The sequence below is a fragment of the Thunnus albacares genome, chromosome 21 (genome assembly GCF_914725855.1).
Source record: "Thunnus albacares chromosome 21, fThuAlb1.1, whole genome shotgun sequence".
Taxonomy (NCBI): Eukaryota; Metazoa; Chordata; class Actinopteri; order Scombriformes; family Scombridae; genus Thunnus; species Thunnus albacares.
In genome coordinates, this window is record NC_058126.1 from 20,155,332 (window position 1) to 20,173,386 (window position 18,055).

Genomic DNA, 18,055 nt, shown 5'->3' on the forward strand with positions numbered 1-18,055 from the left:
CATTTGAGAGAACGGAGGGGTGCTTATTGCCACAAAGCAAGTGTGAAATCACTAAACATGTCACAACTGGGTCTGCAGAGGTCCGATCAAATGGAAGCAGCTCATGGCAAAGGGGGCTAAATAGGATGTTGGACAGGCTAGCCATGACTAATGTCAATCAAAACCTCTCAAAGTGTCCTATTGAGTCAGACCACAGCTGGACATTCCAGCTACTCACCCGCTAAATAACCAACTAGGACTCTGTTGTGGCAGTTGTTTCAATGAAACTGTGCATTCATCAAAAGGCTATGGTATTGCTAGGTTTCAAGGAGATCCTTTGAGACTCACCCCCTTCTCAAAAGATAAAGCAACTAAATGTGGGCCTAATAATCAATCACTGTGTGACTCAATAACCTCTGATTTGTTCAAATGGATTCTTCTTTAATTGGCTGGGGTGAAATGCCACATTCTTTCACAATTCACTCTCACCAGTGTCGTATCTTTAAAGGGGTATTCATGCCAAAAGCTAAAAATGCCCTATCATTTCAATCCAAATTTGAACTATTTGCCCAACTATAAGGGGGTCTTGCAAAATGAGTCCACTTAACCTTTAACACTTGGGCAGGGTCACTGCAATGGGTGGCCCATACATCCCTTGATATCCCCCTCCCTAACATACTTCCTGTGGCCAGTGGCCCTGGTCCACCTCTGTCGACAGACCACCAGCGGCCCACTCTACGGATTAGCAGATTACATGCAGCTGGTAAAAGGCAGGGTAACTTTGCCTTCGTGGACTTCTACGCTTATAGTGAGGCATTCCCTGTTGCTTCACCTTTGAAGCTCTTTTTCTCATGACTGCATGCACAAAGAACTAGCATTTAAAAAAGAGCCCTAGGCTAGACACACAGCACCTTCCACCCAAGTGGGGGGCTTTTATGTTTCCACTCTGCAGGCTACTGCTTTTGTCAAGCTTGTTAGCTGTTAGCTCAGGATACCAAAAGAGAATGAAAAATTATGCTCAATGAAGACTGTAGACAGGAAATGCCTGACATTAGGATAGACTAATAGATCACAAGATATAACCACATATTGCAAACTCCGGTAATAAAAATCCAATGAGATATTGACAATTAAACTATGAACTGGTAAAATGTTCCAAGATCTCGTTCCAGTCAACAGACATGTTTACCCTTGGATATTTCTCTCTTTAGTTCTTAGCATATAAATGAGATGCCCAGTGTGGAGTGAAGAATTTGTTTTTCCCCTTTTTTCATTTCTCTTTGGAGCTGTCTGTCACAGTGAGGAAAGAGGCAACCTTTCTCTCTAAATATCCCCCCACATCACCACCACCACCGCCTACTGTTGATGCAAAGCTCTGAAGGCTGGCATTCCAACTATGCTTTCTTTAAGAGAAACTGCAAATCCCCCCACCGTGCAACCTCTAGCTGGCAGCCAAGCTGGTCAGGCATTATCCTGAAGAGACTACAGTTGCTCCCCAAATTGTGTATTGTTGGCAAAGGAACATCAGCAGGCCAGAGACCTGGGAGATCTGTCCAACAAGTGCGAAGATGGGCCCCTTTAGTACACCTGTCAAGGGGCAGAACTAGGAGGTGAGGGGCTAAGTTTTGGGGGCAAACTCAGCTTTGAGAACAAGAGGACACTGTTTAGCTTTACTTGCATCCTAATCCTGAGAGAATGGGCTTTGTGCAGGAGGCTTGCAGAGACCTTCAAAACACAGTTACTCTCATTACTGTCAAGGCATTTAATTAAGTAAAATGTACTAAATAAAACCTTTTTCTAATTCCAAGTGTCTGTGAACTCTGGGTAACATCAAAGGGTTTAAGGGAAATGCATTCTTTATGTATACAACTGTAATTTTACATATGATTATTACTGATAATAAAAAAGGGAATTGCAGGCAAATATACCTAGTATTTTAAGAATATGTTCAGTTGGGAGGTAAAGAAAAACATCTCAAGCGTTAAAAGAAAAAAAACAAGGGTGCTCTGTGAGCACAAGGCACTGTTTTGTTTCCTACCATGGTTACAATTAACAGCTTGAGCAGACACAGGCTTTGCATGGGGGTGAAGGTATTCAGGGCTGTGGAGGCAATGCTGATCTACACCTGCCAGTCTTGACAAAGGTACTACACACTTTAAAGCCAAGGGGCCTCCTGCATAACTGGGCCCCAAGTCTATTCATTGCTTGTTATGAAATATGCACATTTAGAGACTCCTGAATCCAGTCTCAACAATAGGTGAGATGAAAAGACAGTATTTATTCTCGGAGGGCACTCTCAGTTTGGAGAAGCAGATTCAAGAGAGAGATGCAGGTATTGTTGCTTGTGTGCTGTAAGCTTTGGCGAGTTCAATCACACCTCAATAGCTTTACTTTCTTCTTTTGCCCTTCTACACCCCAATGGGACCTAATTTGAGTCTCACAAGACAGGACAGAACCCAATTGGTCCTGGCTATGCTTCACGCTCAGTCTGTTTACCTACACATCAAACAGGGCCTCTGTTCTTTTCACTGAGCACAGCAACTGAGTTCCTAGACATACTGAATGTTGCACACAAAGACAACGGCTGGTTATCCTTCTCTCTCCCATCAGCTTCATTGGCCTTTAACAAGTTATGAGCTGTACGCAGCATGGGGCTGACCCAGTCACATGCGAGCATGCCCTAAGGTTGGCTATGGCAGAAAAACAAGGCCAATTATGTTGGGTATAGCCCCTGATACACGGTGAATTACAAAAACAAATGATGCAGACAAGAAATTGACAATTACAGAATTAGTGAGGATTTATAACCTATTTGTCAATGTCTCAGTCAAGACTTGTTAATAGAGATGCTGGGATATCTGCACCATACCATGAGTAACTACCATCACAGCCTGTGTTGTGTCCAAGTTGTTTTCAGTATAAGAACAGCATGGTAAAAGCCATTACTTACCTTGATGACATGTTGGAACTGAAATAAGCACCTGTCACCTGCAGCACCTAACCAGTTCACTATGGCTGACTCTTCTTCACAACTTCTTCACAAATCTTCACAAAGTTGACTCATAATACAATAACGAGTTACAGAGAACTTATCATTCATTATATATGCTCTAACTCACTAGATATGCAAAAACACAAAGTTGGGGCAAGAGATCAGTTCAGTCAATGTTATTTTGTTTCCTGTTATATAGGGATTTGCAAAAACAAACAAGAATGGGTTTGGCTTTGTTATAAGAGCTATGCATGTTTATGTCATATTTGATGTTGTCCAGAAAAACCTGTATCTTCCACAAAATCTATATACAAAATATAATAATCTTTTGATTGCCAGCTGTTTATTCACAGCAAGCAGAACAAGAGGAAGAGCAACAATTTTGATCTCCAGCTTTCAAATTTATGATTCATATACTGCACAATACCTAATTAACTTGTGTTGTCATCCATGACAATTTTCCAGTCAAGCTTTCAACCAGAAAAAAAAGGGTTTTATGAGCCCTTGATGACATTATTAATTACAAACATGGTCAAAAAAATCAATTAAGGAAATTGCATAAAAATCTGCAAATCAAGTAACTGCATTTATGGATGAATTGCTTGCATCACACATGTTTAAAAGTGCAGGATGTCAAATGAATGCTGCCTTGCCTAATTCTAGATTACTTTAATCCAATGCAGGGATAGAAGCTACAGATTCAGGGGTTACTTAAGCTTATTCAGAGGATAAACCTGCCTTTATTTCAAAGCTTTAATCCAAGAAGGATGAGGGGAAGTCTTCTGTTCACACAATCAAATTGGTGTTGGTTTAATCTGCCATCTCTATTCTGAGTAATATGGGTAAGATCACAATATGATATTGGTATAAGATCCAGAGTTCCCACTTTCGCAGTTATAAGAGAATAAATGTTTGGACAACACACCACTATCTTCAATATCCCTATTACTTTTTCTGTTGGACAGAGCTTCAACTGTGGATAGCCAATAACAGAGCAAAAAAAGCCATGTTGCTCATATATGGTCTTCTGTTCTGGCAAGCAGAGGCTGTATCAAAGCTCAAGCCACCAGAAAATATATCAACAGCTTGATTAGTACTTCTGTCTGCCATGTCTGAGAACAGACAGGAACAGATATCAACTGTAACTCGATATGTTCTTAAAACACTGGAACCTCAAAATCTGGTAGTTTGCAACTACCAATGTTCTTCTGACATAATTGTATAGCCTTTTTCTTCTGAATATAAACAGAGAAGGCTCCAATACTGAGTTTCTAAAGTACAGCCCTTCAGCAAAGTCCACAGTCCTTAGCGTCTCATGTGTAGTGTGGGAATCCTGGAGGTTTATCGAAGTGTGTGGCAGACACTGACAGCCTCCTGGAACAAAGCTGCCCCAGCAAAAACAGTGCCCATAACCATAAATCTTTCCAGAGGGTAGGAAGGAGAGAGACACACAGAGAGGGAGCTCCCTTGGGTTCCAACTTGAAAACAACTTACAAATCTTCAAGTGCTGTCGGGCTATTAAACTTGATAAGTTAGCATGGCTTTGCCACCTGTATACAGCGTGCCATGGTTGCACGCATTGCACATTGCCAGAAGATAGATTTTCAGCCCATGGTGCTCTGTACATCATTTCATGTTGCGTTTCCTAAGACAGGGGGGGATAAATGGACATGCCATATGTCACAAAACTCTGCACTTTAATCCCAGGGGGTAACAATCCAAAGATCTAACTCTAGCACTGCATGAACTGATGTTAATGCTAAAACAATAGCTGTGCTTTTCAACAAGGATCACCCAAATCAATTAAGGTAATGTAATAAATCCTGCTAGGCAGCTTAAGTAGCAAGATAAGTGTACATTTTGATTAAATCAAGAACTGTGGAAAATTAAATTTAGGGAGTCCCAAAGCATGAATGTAACTTGATCTTCAAGAGAGACAACTTTAACGTAATGAAGGCTGGTTGTCTTATGCTTGGGATAATTTACAGTGGCTTTAAATAAGGAAACAGTGAAAGACCCATAAAAGGACCTTTTTGGAGGCAAGAAGAAGCTTGCAGTGCTTTAAAGCAGATCCCAGACCCAGTGGGATAGACTGTCTAAACAGAGCGCAGTTACAGCCATTAAGAAAGTCTGGAATGGTCAGTGAAAAGCCCAAGTAGGGCTAATTTTAGGCTGGTATTTCACAAGGGGTGATTTAGAATACAAAATCACTAAAATAGCATTTCCCAGCACGACTTTCCCACAAAGATTTAGCATCATGGCAGAACACTTACGAGGCTTCCAAAATAAAAAGAGAAAAAGACATCTTTACAGCATGTTTCAACTAAATGTGCAAAAATTGAGCTAAAAGACTTTAACATGCAATGCAAACATTCTACTAATATAAACTCCAAGAACATTATTGGCTCTCTGCCACAATATTGTTAGTCACCGAGTGGTCAGGTGCAGTATAGTATCTTACTGTACATTACTCAACACCTGCGGAACATTTTTAGGAGGTACCTGTTAATCATTAAAACCCAGAACCACACATTCACAGCGAGAAGAGAGCCTCCAAAACCTATACTGATTAACTGAGGACACTTATGACTCAATGCTTATGACTCAGAGCAAAATATAGGGCTGACATAAGGAGGGAAGTCATACGAGTCATACATCAACACTGGCAAATTAAAACAGTGACTAATGATGATGGAGTGTGACAAAACCTTGCTTTGATGTATTCTAAATACACAGCAATGCCTGCTAGAATGAATGTCTGGGATTGCGCAATATTTGAGAATTGGTGAGGTTTCACTGGCAGGATGGCCTAGAGGCGCTTTGTCAGTGAGCTGTAATGGACCTGAAGTTTGGCATTCATGTGCTGCATTGAAAATTAACATTAAACACACACAAAGGACTTTACTCAAATAACAAATGATCAAATACACAATTTACAACAATTGAATTTCACACTTTGTCAGTGTCTGTTTCATAATTGCTGATTTAGAGAACGTAAAGCAACAAGTGGGTGTTTGTTCTGTAGGAGGGGTGGCAGGGGGCTGAAACCAATGGTGCTATGTATGCAGATTTGTCTTAATTTTAAGATATCAAAAGAAAAGGTGTAATTTATGGTGGCTGCCTTTTTCAGTCAATAATAAAAAAGACTTTAGCAGCTATAATCCGGTGTGCAGACACTCTACTTTTTTCCAGGTAACGTATTAATGCAAAAGCAATTGACACACAAGGGAAAAACAGACTGTCTGGCAGGTGCTAATTAACAAAAGGCTGCCCCATTTGATACATGAACAGGTAAGTTGCTAAAGGTATACTGAAAAGGGAACAAGTTATTAAACAGAAAAACCCAACAACAATCCCTTCCATCTGACCTGTTTCAACTAAAAGACAAATCTTCTTTAATTGCAATAAAGCCTGATCCAGACACTGATCCTGATTTTGATAATTGTTCAGATTACACTGAGGGGAAGTACACTGAGTGAAGTGCTTGCTGGTGCAGTTTTCATTCTTAAGCAGCTGACGTGCAAAATTGGCTATCATTCTGCTTGGCAGAGCCAGAACATGAAAACACTGATGACACACCTGTCCTTGTCAGACAGAAAGCCACAACAACGCACCCTCACTCCTAAAATAGACGATGAGATGCACAACAGTCTTCTCCAGAGCTTTCTGAAAAACTCAGCAGCTGATTCAAAAACAGTGTGGTGTCTGTTGTTTGCTGAATGAAGACACGCCGGGGCCAAATGTTTGTTACGCTAATAGTATGATGGAGAGCTTCAGAGGCCCCATTCACCATCAAACACAAAGGCCACAGAGACCACCTCCACAGCTCATATGGTCTCCAAACGTCCTCTGTGACCCCAGTGAGGACCAACCTCAAAATAATAATCCCCTCCAATTACTGACATGTCCTTCACAAGTGGGCACTGGACAAGGTCGCGACCTTAAAAAAGGAATGTAAATATGTGTCACACTATGGAGCAGACAGGTCCTCAACACTGAACTGACAACAATGGAGGCACATAAACAATTTCTTCTCAGACACTAGTAAAAAACAAAGTTCAGCCATGCGTGCGTCATTGACTGCAACCACAGCTGAACAACAACCACGCAATAATTACCATTTAAGGTTGATGTGCACGCTAAAAAAATGAAAAACATGCTTAATGGAACTGGCTGAAGATACACCCCAGGGACTTATCCCACAGGCCACAGCTATTCTTGACTTGGGAAAGTATCATTTCTGCAAAAGCTTCCAGTTAGCAACAGCGTGCTAGTCTGGAGATACCTCCTGGGACAATGGGTGTCAGACTCACATCGTTGACTGTGAATGCAGGCACTGTTGCAAAGGCTTCAGGGCCCTAAGCTGAATATTGCTCTGCGTGGTTAAAAAAAAAAAAAAAAGAAGGCTTCCCTTTGGTTTCAGTGAGTAGTCAGAGTAATGAGAGGTTTGAACTATTGTGATGCGCTGCAGAGACAATATGGCCATAAATTAGAGAGGGATTTAAATCACATCCAATCACAGCACAAGTCAGTGATTCCCAACAATCTGTTAGCACGCTCTGCTACAGCCCTGGAGTGCTAAACCTCAACCATGACACTTTGAAGATGTTTTTTGATGACGACCACAAACCATCATGATATGACCAACATAATAAAAGATAATGTCCCTGATTCCTCTATCTAAAGCATGACACATGACCAATTTTAATGGCCTTATCTGTCATATATCTATCCATATCATTCTTCTAATGATCAGTGGAATATTAGGTAAGAAGTTCACAGTTTGAAATGACTTTAAGGCACAATGGTCTCTTTGCTACTTTCCTCAACAGTGAACGGGTCTGTTTTCTAATTTGTAATCAACCCAGTTTCCCAAATCTGCCTTTTCCTGTATTTAGCCAAAATAAGCTCTCTAATGGGAATACTCTGCTTGACAATCACATGCTGGCATCTCAGTGACTGCATTTGCATAATTGAGCCTGTGGTTACTGGACCTGTAAATTGTGTGCAGTTACATTAGCGGCACATTTCGGGTTGACAGCCACTGAGTTATGTTCTTTGTGTGTTGTTGTTTTTTTTAAGTACATTTAAGGTTTGAGGTTTTAGAGTTACTTCTACTCACAGTCTGTGCCATTATATTTTATTAGAGGACACAGGTTATAAACCGGTTTCTTAATGACGAGCTGCAAGCGCAAAATGTCTAGTATGACAGCTATGCAACCTTGTTACATAGCAAAAACACGGGTGTTGATCACGTTTAATCTGATATTAAACAGACCAAAACCACATTGCACGTGATGATTTACTGCTTTGATCTGTGGCATGTTGGCAGGTCACCGAAAAGTCTCTCAAGCTTGAAAAGTGCCTGCTGCAAGTCCTGCTCTCTGTCCAGCCGGGTCAAGCACCTTTACTGACCTCTCCAGACAAACAAAAAAAGAAGCCTGGGATTCCTTTTTCCAGAGTTTGGGTGTCATGGCACAGGGCTAATGGGGAGGAAAAAGGGTTCCATCACCACCAGCACATGGCTGCTTCACCTCATTTCGAGGAACCTTCCTTATCAGATCCAGGAATTAACAAATCTGGGTCTGATCCAAAAGCAAACGCTCAACACACCAAGGAAAGAATGTCATAACCAACTGCACAAATATACACATTCACACACATGCAGACAGCAGTACATCTCAGCCCTGTGTCTACACTTCCTTATGGTTTGGAAATAGTTCATTTCATCATTGATGAAGGGAAACCTATTAATTATTGGCTTAGTGAGTGTTTTATTCTGTCTAAAAAGCTTGGGCATCAAAAGATCCCGCTGGAATGCTGCTGTTGTTTAACATGGCCACGGTGTATTTGTAAAGAAAACATGCACCAAAATGTCAAAAAGATGATTATCACAGTATTTTTAGGCAGACCTGAATACTTTAACCATTTACTGCAAAATTCTCACCGCAATAACTTGTTTGACTTGGGAATTTTGTATTTTTTTACTTTACAGAACGAAGCACAGAGGGCAAGAACCAAAAAGACAGATAAGGCCGGTTGACCGACCGCACAGCCAAGGCCAGAGGTGGGACAAAACAGGTAGATAGGCCTGGGACTGTGTACATTGTGGTGAAAGCAACAGTGTGTACACAAGAGTTGACTGGCAGCTACATTCCGTTATAAATCCCTTTGGCTGTGCTTACACTATTCACTTTTTTTCCCCCTCTACACTGCCAGACTTTAAAAGGAAGAGCACATCTTGTTTATGAGCCAAAATATAATAATCACAGTGCAGATGAGGCAGAGTTTAACCACACTGCGGTGTACATGTCATTACAAGAAACAGAAACACGATAACATCTCGTTGCTGTTAGGCGGAAGCATTCATACTTGTGTAACTTATTGAAAAGCCCACATCCACAATGGGTAAATGTTGAGGTAACAAATCATTAACAGGTTACTTCCAAAGACACTTTTGAGAAAAAGCAGCAGATATTGGTCAAGTTAGTAGCATTGTGAATATAATATAATTGATAAGGAATTGTAATAACTTCTATGCTTACATAGGTAGGTTAACAACTGAATTCTCATTATCAGTACCTCAAAAAAGTCTTTAGTTTAGTTAAAAGGGCATGTTACGCCACCCACTTATTGTCCTCGGTTGAAAAAAAAAAACAGCTCAAGCTACAAATAAACAGTGTGAACACTGATGTCCAAACTTTCCTCAGTGTTTCTCTCCAACGTACCTTTGGAGTTGAAAACTTCTTTGAGTTGCAGAAGCACATCAGCAAACTTGCGTACGTCGCTGACCAGCTGCATAATGTAGTTTGGGTCTGAGGCGGGGATATCAGGGCTGTCCGAGCTCACCGAGCCGCTTTTGGAGGCCCTGCCCGACACCCAGGAGCCCACACCAGCAGGGCCTGCTGAACCCAAGCTGGAGCCGGAGAGTCGGGAGATACCTAGAGAGAGTTTGGTTCCACCTCCACTGCTGCTGCTGCCACCGCCACCACCACCACCTCCTGATCCTCCACCAGTACTCTGCCGCAGCATGGCAGCAAGCATGCTTTCTCGGTCCAGTGGCCCTTAGGCCTGGTGCCTGTAGTCCTTTGGTTCAGCTCCGTTCTCAGACCCAACACTGCACCGCAACAGAGATGAAGGATACTGCAGAGAAGAAGAAAGACTCATAACACTGAAGGCAATTACACAACATGCCTGACTGTTTCACAGCTATGACACATCCTAAGGTGGGGTTTAGCAGGACATACACTCTAGCAACAAGTACATGAGATTCTGTATTTCCTTTGAAATTAACATTAAAGCATCTGCAGGGAGTTTGAATGGCTTTATCAGCTGAAAATGTGTGTAGCTGGACAGCTCCTCTATAGCGCTGCTGTTCTGAACAATGTGTGGGGTGATCTCATCAGGCTGTAGTGCTGATTCAGTCTCAGTATCCTCTTGATCTTAATACAGTCATAACAAAAATTACAACCCAAAACATAACGTGAGATGTAACTGTGATATACTAAAGAGTGCTGACCTGAAACAGCTACACCACAGTATGTATGTTCAGCTGTGAATTACATGCAACTCCTGGCATGAAACAAGACATGAAACTTTGTTTATTAGTATTACTGGTTTATTAGTAGCTACACTTGAAGTTTGTGATAACAGATTTCACACTTTAAAAAATAAATGTTCCTTTCTCTATAACTTCTTTGGCCATGTTTGGTGTTACTACTGATGTAAACTTATATTTTCCGCAGTCTCATATTTGAAATTTAATCTCTGTCTATAGGTAATTAAAGAACACGACACTTCCAATCAAAAGCCAATATTAGGACGATTTCTTGCTTATCGCCATACAATATACGACGAGTTCAACCTTTATGAGGACCATGAGACCATTAAGGTTGACTGGTAAATTCGGTATCAATAAAACCTACAAAGTTACACATTTTTATCATAAAACTGACTGACTTTTTGTGACTAGTTGTCACTTCAAGATAGCGGTAACCACTCGGTCCGAAGAAGACGAAGGAAACTTTTTGAACATCAGACCGGCTTCGTGTATTCAATGTATTCAACTGTTGTGTTTAAAAAAAAACTTTCTTTCTAGGCGTCAGTCAGCAAACAGGGAAACGTTTTACACTAAATATGAGCGGAGTTCGTGTGAAATTCATTATAAACAGAGACCGTCTCCAGACACTTCTCTATCACTGTCCTCAACATGCTGGAAAACATGATTTATTCACAGTCATTTGATTGTAGCTACTCAAAGGTTACAAGTTATCAGACAAAAATACACACCTGCCGCGGACTCCTGAAACATTGCAGCCGAAGAAAATCCTGATACGGAAAAACGACCGATGACCAGTCTTAAGAGAGACAAATTAATCCACAAACACTGCAGTGTCCTTATCTCTCTGAATCCCAAAACCCCTCTCTAACTGCGGCGAAGCTCCGCTGTGTTGAACCGCCTCCTCTCTCCATGTGATGTTGGCTGTAACTTGTGATTGGTGTGTGTGTGTGTGTGTGTGTGTGTGTGTGTGTGTGTGTGTGTGTGTGTGTGTGTGTGTGTGTGTGTGTGCGTGCGTGCGTGCGCGTGTTTTTGTTACCTCATTGGGACCTTCTCCTGTATAAATACTGACCTTGTCGGGACCACTCCTCACGGGGACCAAAGACCTGTCCTAATGAGGCAAAACGTCATGTTTGAGGTCCTGGGTAATGTTAGGTTTAGGGTTTGGGTTAGGCTGTTCACAATGAATGGAGGTCAATGCAATGTCCTAACAAGGATAGCTACGCCAACGTCTATGTGTGTGTGTGTGTGTGTGTGTGTGTGTGTGGTGGGGGGTTATGACTTAAGTCACTTTCAGGGACGCACGCAAGACTTAAGACCTGTTGATTGGGGACGGCTTGTGCAATTGGGAACAAAAGCAATGTCTCCGATTGGTAAAAGACTGACTTTTGAGTCAGTGGTTAGGTAAGGTTAGGTTTAGGCAAGTAGTGGCTATGGTTAGGGTAAATCTCCAAGAAAGTCTGTGTAAATACCCCAAAAGTGATTTAAGTAAACCTGTGTGTGTCTGTGTATTGGTGATTTTGTGAGTCCTCCTTTACCAACAAGGTGTCTGAGTTTGAACCTGCAGTAAAGCCTTTCAACATAAATCCCTAGGACAGGAATTGACAATATGTTGTCTGTAACAAATCAAGATTAATTGTAACTTTTAAAGGCTGTTTAACTAAATTCATGCACAAAACATTATAGGAATTTGAATTTGTAAAACAAATAAACAAAAAAGAGAATACAATGCTAATATTCTCATATTGTGTCCTATGTTATTTTATATATCCTAAAATAACATTGTTGACTTAAAAACTATTTGAAACAGGGTTCTCCATGCATCTTCCAGCAAAATGCAGCTGAATCAAGGGCTTCTCAGTTCAAGAACAGCAGACTATGAGATTCTTAAAAAACTTAAATGTGTACATTTGAATCCATAATCCTAGTTTTAAAGTAAAATCTGTCATAAATTACCTGAATAAAAAGCCCAGAAGATTTTCAGTGTATGTTAAAATAAAACTTCTATTCTTAACATAAATCTCTTCACTTCTGATATTATTCTAATGGGCTTGACTTTATTTGATCAGCCTGGAATCTGTGACATATCTTGGATATGTCACATATCTTGGATATGTCACTGTTAAAAGATAACAGATTGATTAAAGTTCAATAACTGGGCATTAAGTAGCCTGATTAGAACCGTACTGTGACCAAAAAGCACATACACACATTGCACTACACTGTTACAGAGGCAGCAGACAGTTTATTGCGTTTGCCTGGGTTGTAAATCCCTGCAGTTTATATAGAGAGGCCTACATGAATAGCAAGTCTGTTTTGTAGCCACATTCAGTTTGCACTGCTCTGCAACCTGCATATCTTTTTCTTGGAGCAGGAAACTTTTGGTCATGGGTACATTCTCCTGAGAAAAACACACCACTCTCGATATTTTGTTTTGTCTATCTGGGAGCTACGTTTGACCAGGCACAGTCACCTACTTATGCTAAATGATTTATGATGTCATCAAGGGAGTCAATATCCACATAATAAGTACGTTTCAAAATGTAACATAGAGAAATAGTGTGAAATTGTTTTATAATAAATTCAAAATGCTCCTTATTTTTCAAAGTAGGCCTAGTTGTTATCTGTTTAGATCTATGAAAGGAAAACGTCTCAGTTCCAACAGGAAAGGAAATGGACTATATGAGGGTACCTTTCACATACATCTGTGTCTTTAATAATTGCTTTGCCCTCATAGGATTTTCCACAGCAACAAGTGATCAGAAGCTATATCCTAATGTAAACAAGGGTAGCTTCACCACAAAAAATCAAAACACCAGACTGGAAGGAATCATTCTCAAATCTCTCAAATTGATTGAGAAGAATTTTAACATATCACGCCTGTTTGTCAAGTATGCCTATATTTTCAATTATGATCTCTTTAAAACACAAAAAAACATTGATCTATAACTACTACTACTACTATTACTACTACTTTTCTGTGTGGATATACTTGAATTTTAACACTGTAAAAAGGTTTTGGGTGTTGAGGCTTTTCAATTAGTTGTACTGAAAATAGATTCAGCACAGGTAACACAGTGCACATGGCTGACATCTGCTGGTGAAATGAATGTTGTGCAGTCTAATGAGGCAGATGCTGCATCTGTGAATCTCAATATCATACAATAAATAAGGCATGTCCATAATGATTTTTGATGAAATGAGGATTTTTAAGAAACATTTTTATCTATGGTATAGAGGTGACAGATGGTTTTTAATTTGGCCATAATGGAGGGTCTAGAGGGAGGATAGAGGATGTTGTGTTGCTGTAGAGATTATAAAGCCCACTGAGGAAAATTTGTGATTTGTGATGTTGGTCTTTACAAATAAAAACTGACTTCACTTGACTTCCTGTGGTCAAAATAAAATCACAATATATAGTCTGCTGAGTTTTGTCAAAAACACATATTTATTGCACCTGTCTCCAGTTTACTCTGCTTGTTGCACTGTTGACTGACCCATGAAATTGCATTTTGTGTCTTTATTGTAAATCACTCAAAAACAATTCTTAGGAAATCATTCCAACACTCTACATTGACAGAATTAAGATGAATAAATACTTTACAAAACATGACATTCATTTTTGCAGGTAATGTGCAAGATGACGTCCAGTAAAATCTGAGCTTAGTGAAGATGAAATACTGCATGGAGGTTTAGATCTCTGCATTACGTGAGAGTTACAGACTGCATAACGTTCAGGATCTTCTCTGACTTTTTGATTTTATGTCAGGATACATTTACTGTAAATTATATATGGTATATATTCAAGTTAGTTACTTAATGGCTGTCTTATGTGAACATATATTTATAAGACTTTGAACTAAAGAAAGACAATAATCGATGCACAAAGTTAAATTGAAATATTTATTAATTAATAATAAGTTGATTGGTTCTTGATGTTGGTTATTAATTCAGATGCAACACGGTCTCCTGCTGCGTCTGGGGAGGAACACTGCAGGCTGATCTGTGGCTCAGCAATCTCTGTGGTCAGGGTCTGCATTAACGAGCAGGAGTCGACACTGGAGGACAGTCAAAGTCAGCAAATCACTGAAGTTCACACACAGTCGCAGCTACGCATGATGCATCTGAATGCACAACTTACTTGCTGTCAGTTAGCTGGTCAGCACAGAAAAAAGAATGCTGCAGCACTTCTGCGGGTTTGATGCGCCTATGAGCATCTAGTTGCAGCATCTTCTTCACCAGCTCAGTCAGGTTTTGCAGCTCATTTTGCTCTTCCATGTCTCTTAACATCAGCCTAGCAGCCATTTGCTCAATGTCATCCAAAGAGCTAAGCGTGAAGAATCTAGTCTCTTCACAGTGGTAGCCAGTCTCAGCAGCAAACTCCTCAGGAGACTACAAAGATACAGTGCTCAAGTTAGCAGAGATTGACAGGTTTATAGACAGACACACATACAGATAGATCGATAGATGTGGTGGAGTGATGGTACCTTAAATCTCCAGGGTTGCTCACTCGTTTTGTGGAAGAAACTTGTGCTTCTTGATCCACAGTTAAGCAGATGTTCTGCTGGTTGACCCTGTGTCTCCACAATGAATTTCATCTGGACACCACACAAACATCAAGATTTGTTTCACTTCAGGGTAGTATCATTCAGGAACAAAACAGGAGAATTTTGAGACTTTGTGCAGGCTGTAAACACTTACCAGGTCATATTCTTGCTCTGCAGGATACAAGGGACAGCCAAGAGCAAGCTCCACAACCACTAGTCCCAGAGACCAGATGTCAATAGCTTCTGAGACAGCCAGGCCCAGAATGACTTCTGGAGCCCTAAGAGGAAAACAACCTTATTAACAATGGCTTTTCCAGTGAAACATCACTGAGAATGCTGGCTTTTTTCCATTCACTCTCTGTTTCACATCCACATACATACAAGTTTTCTCCTCCACAGCTGGTGCACTTACCTGTACCACAGAGTCTGTACACAGGACTCAGGCCCAGCAGCAGACGTGCGGCAGGCAATGCCAAAGTCTATTAGTTTTACACTCAGCGGCTGCTGATGCCGGTTCACTATCATAATGTTTTCTGGCTTTATATCAGCATGTATGACTCCAACTGTTTCCAGATGAGTTAATGCTGTGGTCAACTAGACACACAGAAATACACATTCTTGTTAGGACACAGTCCACTTTGATCATTAAGAATTCATTTCCTGTTAAATTTTTAGTTCAGTAAACATGAAGTAAAAAGTGTATGCGTTGAATACTTCTTCATCAATATGATGGCATGAGAATAACAAAGAGGGAAGTCCAACCTGGTGAACAACTGGCCGTAGCTCCTTTATGGGCAAAGGCTGGTTGCATCTTTGTTCCATGAAGTCAAATAAACTCTGGTCCAGAAGTTCAAATTCTAAACAAATGCGCTCTTCATGGAGGAAAGAGCCGTTCCATCTTATAATATTGCATTTGTCTGGATCTAAAGTCTGCAGGCTCTTCAGGATAGCCAGCTGTGGGAGATATGAAAGGTTTGATTTTTACTGTTCACACTGAAAACAGGTCCAATGTGAGGGATGCAGAGCTGTCAATGAGAAGACACAATGCATGGAAATAATTTCTGAAAGTTTTAGACATGTGAGTGATGTGAATCCAAAGTATTTTTTTTAACAAGAATAATCCAACAAGTGCTGCTTTACCTCTTTCTGGGCCTGATGGAAGACTGTGGGGTGGTTTTTGCTTATTTTAACAGCCACCGATTTCTTGGTTCTGGTGTCCTCGCATTTGGCAACATAGCCAAAGCCACCTTCAGCAAGGAATGTCTGGATCCTGTGGGTGGAGCCCAGCAAGATGTCTGTGAATGTCCAAAAGTCATCTTTGGGAAACACAGAAAGGAGGGTGTGAACCACATAAACTCACAAACCCATTTAATGTGTGGAGTACAAATCCATTTTTCAGGATTTTTTTAATACAAGACAGCATTTTTCTGCTTGCTTCCAGTCATGTTGTGCTCTTGAATGCATCCCAGCACGTATCAAAGGCCTTGAGAATGTACAGTATTTATATTAAAGTATATTAAAAAGTAGAAAAATATATAAGTATATAAATAGTTTGAGATGGTTGTGGAGATTTATGATTTATCTGTTCTATGAACTTTTCAGGCATGTTTCTAATATAATTTCCCACTCATGTAAGTAAATGCTGGTATAAAACAGTTCTACAAAACAACCACTAATGACTATAAAGATTTAAAAATATATACATTAAAATGATCATACAAATGAATCCACAGCTCTCTGACAACAAGCACAGAATACAATAAGCTTCACAAAGACAGATTGCATTAAATTTAGCATCTGTAGCTAACAAAGTAGTAAATCAATTCATAATCAGCTAATTTTATACTCTATACCATTCGATATATACTCACTAATTATAATTCAGCAAAATAATTCAACTTGCCTGATATGTCACTTGCTAGAGACATCCTCTGAGCTAATTGAAAATTGTTGTTGAAATGTTGTACAAAAGATTATGTTGAAAATGTTTCTCTCCTTGATGCTTCACTTTCTGTCAGTTTGGTGAAATGGTTTCCACATTCAAGATTCTCTACATACACAGTTTTCTATAAACTGTGACATCAATGAGTTCTGGTCCAGCCATTCTAATCTAACGCTCCATTCAGTGAACAAAATTATCAACCAAATACAGTGTCAGGGGTATAAAAGTGAATAAAATGATGACAATTACAATCATATGAACACTTCCCTTCATTTAACAGGGGCAGACACATCAGGATATATTTGGAGGATTAAAATAACACAAGTAAAAACATGAGATCAGTGTTTGACTGTTCAAGTCTGATGAATAAATAATAAACAAATCAATATCAAGCTTATGTTGATCTACTCCTTTTTTATGTTGGTGACTGTAAAGACAGTGTGAAAGTGAATATTTGTTTTTATTCACTCATTTGTTTCAAGTAAGTGTTTGCAGTTCACCATGTTTATTGTATTTCTTGGATAGTTGAAAACCTTTTGCTTTTCAGACTGAAGTCTTCTCTTGTTTCATTGCAAAATAATACAAACAGAGTGTATACTATACGTTAGCCCTGTGTTTGACAGGCAACCTGTCCAGGGTGTACCCCACCTCCCGCCCAATGTCAGTTGGGATTGGCTCCAGTTCCAAAATTGGAAATGAATTATTAACACCAGATGAGTGACTTCTGTTGTCTACGAAAATGTAAAGAATTCTAGTATAAATTTTCTTTTTGAGTTTTTAGGTTTCATTTTGAATGTCTCCACTCTCCACTGAAAGTGTTGACGCACCTTCTTTGCAGGGTATATAATAATAATAAATGGTAATGTTTATACCACTCTATGTTGTACTTCTACTACATGCTATTGATACTGTGCATTAATGACATATTAACTCAAAGTATGCTTTCTTATTAAAGTATGACACTAATCCATATTAAATGTGCTATTATTATTAAATCAAATAATCAGATTTTTTTTTTTAAAGCTAACATTAAAACA

General features: G+C 39.8%; 2 protein-coding genes across 3 annotated transcripts in view; both read right to left on the reverse strand.

Moving 5' to 3' along the window:
• Positions 1 to 11,416, reverse strand: part of arhgap29a (Rho GTPase activating protein 29a) — a 35,408-nt gene extending 23,992 nt beyond the window's left edge. The window contains exons 1-2 of one of the 2 annotated variants that reach the window (XM_044339604.1): positions 11,261 to 11,416; positions 9,700 to 10,114 (exon numbers count right to left, since the gene is read on the reverse strand). In XM_044339604.1, the coding sequence (XP_044195539.1) occupies positions 9,700 to 10,015 (316 nt within the window). In that variant the 5' untranslated portion in view covers positions 10,016 to 10,114; positions 11,261 to 11,416. The remainder of the gene's footprint in view (positions 1 to 9,699; positions 10,115 to 11,260) is intronic. The other variant, XM_044339603.1, reaches the window with a different exon arrangement.
• Positions 11,417 to 14,418: 3,002 nt separating this feature from the next.
• LOC122972727 (homeodomain-interacting protein kinase 2-like) lies at positions 14,419 to 17,452 on the reverse strand. The gene is made up of 8 exons (XM_044340028.1): positions 16,980 to 17,452; positions 16,217 to 16,392; positions 15,839 to 16,030; positions 15,489 to 15,670; positions 15,231 to 15,354; positions 15,017 to 15,127; positions 14,671 to 14,921; positions 14,419 to 14,587 (listed from the first exon to the last, which is right to left on the reverse strand). The coding sequence occupies exons 1-8, from the start codon at positions 17,002 to 17,004 to the stop codon at positions 14,440 to 14,442; spliced, it is 1,209 nt and encodes a 402-aa protein (XP_044195963.1). The 5' UTR covers positions 17,005 to 17,452; the 3' UTR covers positions 14,419 to 14,439.
• Positions 17,453 to 18,055: the final 603 nt, after the last annotated feature.

Coding starts and splice junctions, on each gene's coding strand:
- LOC122972727 (XM_044340028.1), bottom strand. CDS start 17,004: ATGTCTCTAGCAAGTGACATATCAG. Junction 15,355..15,488: donor GTACAGACTCTGTGGTACAG/GTAAGTGCACCA, acceptor TTTTCCTCTTAG/GGCTCCAGAAGTCATTCTGG. Junction 14,922..15,016: donor AGCAACCCTGGAGATTTAAG/GTACCATCACTC, acceptor GTATCTTTGTAG/TCTCCTGAGGAGTTTGCTGC.